Source organism: Balaenoptera ricei, chromosome X (assembly GCF_028023285.1).
Source record: "Balaenoptera ricei isolate mBalRic1 chromosome X, mBalRic1.hap2, whole genome shotgun sequence".
Lineage (NCBI taxonomy): Eukaryota > Metazoa > Chordata > Mammalia > Artiodactyla > Balaenopteridae > Balaenoptera > Balaenoptera ricei.
This window is the reverse complement of record NC_082660.1, coordinates 94,088,842-94,095,872: the sequence shown is the minus strand read 5'-3', so window position 1 is coordinate 94,095,872 and position 7,031 is coordinate 94,088,842. Positions and strand designations below refer to the sequence as shown.

General features: G+C 38.1%; 1 protein-coding gene across 1 annotated transcript; it reads left to right on the top strand.

The window, feature by feature from the left end:
- The first annotated feature begins 4,626 nt into the window (after positions 1-4,626).
- LOC132357354 (TATA-box-binding protein-like) lies at positions 4,627-5,554 on the top strand. The gene has a single exon (XM_059910735.1). It carries the CDS (start codon positions 4,627-4,629, stop codon positions 5,530-5,532), a length of 906 nt encoding a protein of 301 aa, XP_059766718.1. The 3' UTR covers positions 5,533-5,554.
- Positions 5,555-7,031: the final 1,477 nt, after the last annotated feature.

Sequence of the window (7,031 nt, the reverse complement as noted above, 5' to 3'; positions counted from 1 at the left end):
CTTATTTTGAGCTCATTTTTGTATATAGTGTGGGGAAGAGGTTCCCAACAAGTGGCTGCAAGCCAGCTTGCCCTACCTCTCAGTTTCAGGATTATTTTGCTGGTAACTAGCTATTCCATTCATGCCTTCTAAATTCTTGCTGCACACAATGGGCTACTTCTCACTACTGATACTAAATCCTTCTCTCACCACTTACTTTGTCAAAATATGGCTCAACTAAACTATAATGACCTTAGGGTTTTTTTCCCCTTTTCCTTTTTTAAATTTTAATTTTTATTTCATTTTTAAAAATTTTAATTTCATACTGGAGTATAATTGATTAATAATGTTGTGTTAGTTTTAGGTGTACAGCAAAGTGATTCAGTTATACATATACATGTATCTATTCTTTTTCAAATTCTTTTCCCATTTAGGTTGTTACATTGTATTGAGCAGAGTTCCCTGTACTATACAGCTGGTCCTTGTTGGTTATCTATTTTAAATATAGCAGTGTGTACATGTCAACCCCAAACTCCCAATCTATCCCTCTCCCCACCCTCCGCGCCCCCAGTAACCATAAGTTCATTCTCTAAGTCTGTGAGTCTGTTTCTGTTTTGTAAATAAGTTCATCTGTATCATTTTTTTTAGATTCTGCATATAAGCAATATCATATGATACTTGTCTTTCTCTGTCTAACTTGCTTCACTTAGTATGATAATCTCCAGGTCCATCCATGTTGCTGGAAATGGCACTATTTCATTCTTTTTTAAGGCTGAATAATATTCCATTGTGTGTGTGTGTATATGTATGTAGGTATATATATATATATATATATATATATATATATATATATACACATATATATATATACATATATATGTATATATATATGTATATATATATACACATATATATACATATATATGTATATATATATATGTGTGTATATATATACATATATATATATATATATATATATACACATACCACATCATCTTTATCCATTCATCTGTTGATGGACATATAGGTTGCTTCCATGTCTTGGCTATTGTAAACAGCACTGCAATGAACACTGGGATGCACGTATCCTTTTGAACCATGTTTTCCTCAGGATTTATGCCCAGGAGTGGGATTGCTGGATCATAGGGTAGCTCTGTTTTTAGTTTCTTAAGGAAGCTCCATACTGTTCTCCATAGTGGCTATACCAATTTACATTCCCATCAACAGTGTAAGAGGGTTCCCTTTTCTCCACACCCTCTCTAGCATTTACTGTTTGTAGACTTTTTGATTATGGCAATTCTGACTGGCGTGAGGTGATACCTCATTGTAGTTTTGATTTGCATTTCTCTAATAATTAACGATGTTGAGCATCTTTTCATGTGCCTGTTAGCCGTCTGTATCTCTTCTTTAGAGAAATGTCTTTTTAGGTCTTCTGCCCATTTTTTGATTGGGTTGTTTGTTTTTTGATATTGAGCTGCATGAGCTGTTTGTAAATCTTGGAGATTATTCCCTTGTCGGTCGCATCGTTTGCAAATGTTTTCTCCCATTCTGTGGGTTGCCTTTTCATTTTGTTTATGGTTTCCTTTGCTGTGCAAAAGCTTTTGAGTTTCATTAGGTCCCATTTTTTATTTTTGTTTTTATTTCCATTACTCTAGGAGACAGATCAAAAAAGATGTTGCTGCATTTTATGTCAAGGAGTGTTCTGCCTATGTTTTCCTCTAAGAGTTTTATAGTATCTGGTCTTACATTTATGACCTTAAGGGTTTTTTTTAAGAAGAAAAAAGAAAAGCCTCTGAAGTCAATTGTTGCTACAATTGGCACCAAATTCCTTTCTCACCACTTACTTTGTCAAAATATGGCTCAGCTAAAATCTAGTGACCATAGGTTGTTTTTTGTTTGTTTGTTTTGTTTTTAGAGGAAAAAAGAAAAGCTTCTGAAGTCGATTGTTGCTACAGTACATCTTTCCTACTTGTAGGGGAAATGGAAATTACACAGCTTATTTCTGCCATCTGCTGTCAGGAACAGTTCAGACAACAATTGGTAGCCCCAGAAGTTAGTGGACAGGGTTAGCAAACTTAAATGCTCCAGGGGTTGGGTAGGCAATAGGAGTGTGTGCAACGTACTGGTTAGGAACTATGTGAACTGCTAGCACCAGCCCATAAAAATTAGCAGCAGTCCCTCACCTCCAGAGAATTATTGCCACAAGGGAACATTGGTCCAGTAAGGCCAGATTTTTGGGTTTTTTAAAAGAGAATCCAGAAATCTAGATATTAAATGTGAACTCTCCCAATTTTAATTGATAATTTAAGAAAATGTAAGTGCTGTACAGACCAAAAAAAACATGTGTCTAGGATAATAGTGCATAACCTCTCTTTCTCCTGCCACAGTCCCAAAAATTGTTTTGATAAATACAGAAGTCAAAATTAAAAGCAATTTTCTCTAATGAAGTTCAAGTGATATTAGCAGTGACCCAGCATCTTCAGGATACCTGACTCATTTTGGAATCTGAAGACCTGGGCTTCCTTGAGGGCAGGGACCAAGTCTTTTGTATCTTTGTATCCCCATCAGTGAGTTCATTGACCTGGATAAAGTAAGTGCTCAATCAACACAGAATAGTTGAACAGCTTTATGCTTTGACCCTGCTACTAAACAGCTCTGGGATCTTGAGTGAATCAAATAGCTTCTGTGAGTGTCCATTTCCTCATTTGGAATGTACGAGTTATGAGGCTCAATTTTTATAAAAGTGATCTTTATACAAAGATGACTTAATAGTGGTGAAAGACAAGCTGAATAAAGGAATGTTTAAATTTTTCATGAAGAAGTTCCTGAGCATAAACTGGGTAAACCACAACCTAAAGGTCCTCAGATTTGGGGGAAACAAATGTCATACTAAAAAGAACCCTGATGAAATTCAGCTACAGAATAATTTGACACAGACTGAGAAGATGTAATATTTCAGCTTGAACATAAATTAGAGTAAACTGAATGAATAAGACTAAATCTACAACTTTGCCTTCATACACTGTTCAAAATTCTCTACCTAATTAATTTTGTGAAATATGAACATTTCCAATCATTAAAATGTCATAAATTGTGATTGTGAGAGTCAAGTGTCAAGATGAACTGATGAATTGCAATTTAGACATAAAGTTTCCCCAAATTACCTGATCATAATACTCACCTCACAGTGGGAGTTTGTTAAGATACAGATCTCCAGGCCATCACTCCCCTCAAGATTGTGATTTAGTAGGTCAGGGTGGATAGAATCTGTTTTATCTGCATTTCACAAGGCCCCAAAGTGACTCATATGATCAGACAAGCCCCAATGTGACTCATATGATCAGATTTGCTTTCTGATCTTGAGTTCTTGAATCAGTTTTCCCTCCACTCCTACTTTATTGTCTTTGTCAATGACATGATAATTCTGATCCATCAGTCTGGGACCAGTGAAGATCCCTGACAGAACTGAGTCAGACAAAAGGATGTGCTGGTTATATCAGCATGGTTGTGACACTGGCACAGGTCTGGTCAGAATCTAAGATTAGGCAGGAAACAGCAACCAGGTCAATGTGGGTCACAGGGGGCAGAGTATGACTAGATAAGATTTAAGGCACATTATATAATGTCAAAAATGTACCCCAAATTCAGGGAAGGCTCAAGCAGGTCTGATCATAGCTCCAGGAAAAGCTCAAAGGAAATAGTGGATTCAGCTCCATTCTCCAATTACATTTTAATTAGAGCAGTTCAGGACTTCTGGCTGGCAGTTATCCCAGGAAAAGACCCTTCGGTGAGTGATTCTTAACCTTTTCTGGGTCATGAACTCCTTTAAGAATCTGATGAAAGTTGTAGAATTTTTCCCTAGAAAAATAGACAGATTAACATATTCACAAATTACTATATACAATTTCAGAGGTTTCATAAACCACCAATCCTATTCATAGACCCCAGGCTCAGAACCTTCTTCCACAGACCTTAAAGGACCTTGGCTAAACAGAGCCATGTTGAATCTCCTTAGAGGTGAAGTGGGTCTGGGAAGGACTACTCATTGCTCGGAAGGCTGAATTTGATATCAGAGGTTCCTGTGTCCATTAGGCTAGACTGCCAAAATCTATGAAAGGAAGCCCTCATGCTTGTTATTTTAAATTTTTTGGGTCAACAACTATTATCTATGGAGAGTTCATTTTATTCCAGGCTAGGACCTGAGAAATCAGCAGTGAGCAAGACAAACAAAAATGGAGCTTGCAGTCTAGTGGGGGATACTGACATTAAACAAAGCAAAATACATGAATAGAAGTATTGTAAATTGTAAATGTTAACAAAAGAAACAATCAAGGAGTTGAGATAGAGTTACAGGAGGCAAAGATGGAGGAAATTATTCCTGATAAGAAGGTGAGAGTTATCTCTGCAGTGACTCCAGTGATTATATCAAAAAAAAAAAATCAAATTTGACCAAAAAATGAGGAGATTCTACAAACAACTCTCTTTCCTGAGGATAAGTATCACTGTTTCTTGGTGTGCATGAAGATAACCCAGAGAGTTAAGGAAGTCGCTAAGAAGAGTGTGCTGGGGATGCTCTAGGAAAAGACTGAATGCTGAGGCGATTTACAGTCCAAAGGGTTTTGATTTGCCAAGAAGAAAATGAACCTCATGGATCAGAACAACAACCCCCCACCTTATGCCCAGGGTGCCATGACTCCTGGAATCCCTATCTTTAGTCTAATGATGCTTTATGGCACAGGACTGACTCCACAGCCTATTCAGAACACCAACAGTCTGTCTATATTGGAAGAGCAGCAAAGACAGCAGCAGCAACAGCAGCAGCAGCAGCAGGCAGCAGTGGCAGCCGTTCAGCAGTCGACGTCCCAGCAGGCAACGCAGGGGGCCTCGGGCCAGACACCACAGCTTTTCCACTCACAGACTCTTACGACCGCACCCTTGCCGGGCACCACTCCCCTGTATCCCTCCCCCATGACCCCCATTACCCCTGCCACGCCAGCCTCAGAGAGCTCTGGGATTGTGCCACAGCTGCAAAATATTGTATCCACAGTGAATCTTGGTTGTAAACTTGACCTAAAGACCATTGCACTTCATGCAGGGAATGCTGAATATAATTCCAAGTGGTTTGCTGCTGTAATTATGAGAATAAGAGAGCCCCAGACCACTGCACTGATATTCAGTTCTGGGAAGATGGTGCGCACAGGAGCCAAGAGTGAAGAACAGTCCAGACTAGCAGCAAGAAAATATGCCAGGGTTGTACAGAAGTTGGGTGTTCCAGCTAAGTTCTTGGACTTCAAGATTCAGAACATGGTGGGGAGCTGTGATGTGAAGTTCCCTATAAGGTTAGAAGGCTTTGTGCTTACCCACCAACAGTTCAGTAGTTATGAGCCAGAGTTATTTCCTGGTTTAATCCACAGAATGATCAAACCGAGAATTGTTCTCCTTATTTTTGTTTCTGGAAAAGTTATATTAACAGGTGCTAAAGTCAGAGCAGAAATTTATGAAGCCTTTGAGAACATCTACCCTATTCTAAAGGGTTTCAGGAAGACAACGTAATGGCTGTCATCTATTCCTGCCTCCCCCATCCACTTGTTTTTAAAATTTTTTTTAACATCTTTATTGGAGTATAATTGCTTTACAGTAGTGTGTTAGTTTCTGCTGTTTTTTTTTTTTTTTTTTAACAAATCAGTTTTGGTACATTTAGTGGTGTTGTGGACGGCCCCATGTGATGAGAGGATGGATGTTCAGTTGTATGTTGCAGCATGAGGTGAAGCTCTCCTGCATGTGTACCCCATAAGGATGCCAGGAAGGGGTATTATTTCTGCACAGAGAACACGGAAGCGTTACTGTAAGTTGCTCGAACTGGGCTGCTATTCGGGCAGAGCTGCCCATTTATTTATATTTAGATTTTAAACACTTACTGCTGTTGACAAGTTGGTTTAAGGGACAAAACTTTAAGTGTTAAAGCCACCTCAACAATTGATTGGACTTTATTTTGTTTAATTTCTTCCCTATAAACCACAGTTTTTATATTTCTACCAGAAAAGTAAAAATCTTTTTTTAAAGTGTTGTTTTCTAATTTGTAACTCCTAAGGGTTATTTTTGTGCCACATTCCACCGTTTCAGTATTGCAGGACAGAATAGAAATGTATTAATGAAAACAAATGGCTGTACATATTTTTCTTCCTTCAGAGTACTCTGTACAATAAATGCTGTTTATAAAAGTGAAAAAAAAAAACAAGGTGAGAAAAGATCTCCTGAGGAAGAGACCCTCATGCTGAGATCTAGGGAGTTTGCCTTGAGAAAAGTCAGTAAGAAGCACTATAAATGGAAAAAACAGCATACATAATGACCTTGAAACAGGAAAGGGACTGCCTTGTTTAAGAAAGTGAGAAAAAGACCAGTGTGCCTGAAGAAGAGTACATGATATGGAGAATGGCAGAAGATGAGGGTGTCAAAATATAAAGAGGTCCAATCATGCAGGGCCTTAACAGGTCATGATACCTGACTCTGAATTTTATCCAAAGTGTAATAGAAAGTTATTGAATAGATCTATGTAATAAAGTAACATGATTTATTTAACATTTTTAAAAATCACTTTGCTGAGTGGAGAATGAATTAGATTAGGCAAGAATGGAACCAGAGAGACCAGTTGGGATTCTGTTGTAGTGACTCATGTGTGGCTTGACTAAGATAGTGTCAGTAGAAGTCAGAGGTGGATTCCAGATATATGTTGGCACTACAATTGGCATGATTGGCTGGTGTATCTGTTTCAGGGAAGAGTAAGACAAGAGGAAAGCAAATCAAGGTTTCAGAGCAAGGAATCAAGGAATTCATAAGTTTCTGGCTAGAAAAATTGTGGATGGATGCTGATGCTATTAACTGGAATGGGGAAGATTATGGATGGGAAGCAAGTCTGGTAGAAAAAAAAGCAATAGTTTCACTTTTCAACATGTTGTTTGATATTACTACGAGATATCCAAGTGGAAATTTCAAGTGGACAGCTGGATATGAAAATTTGGAAATACAAATTTGAAAATCATCAACACTGGATG

Excerpts from the sequence above, each read along its gene's own strand:
- LOC132357354 (XM_059910735.1), top strand. The coding sequence starts at position 4,627 with ATGGATCAGAACAACAACCCCCCACCTTATGCCCAGGGTGCCATGACT.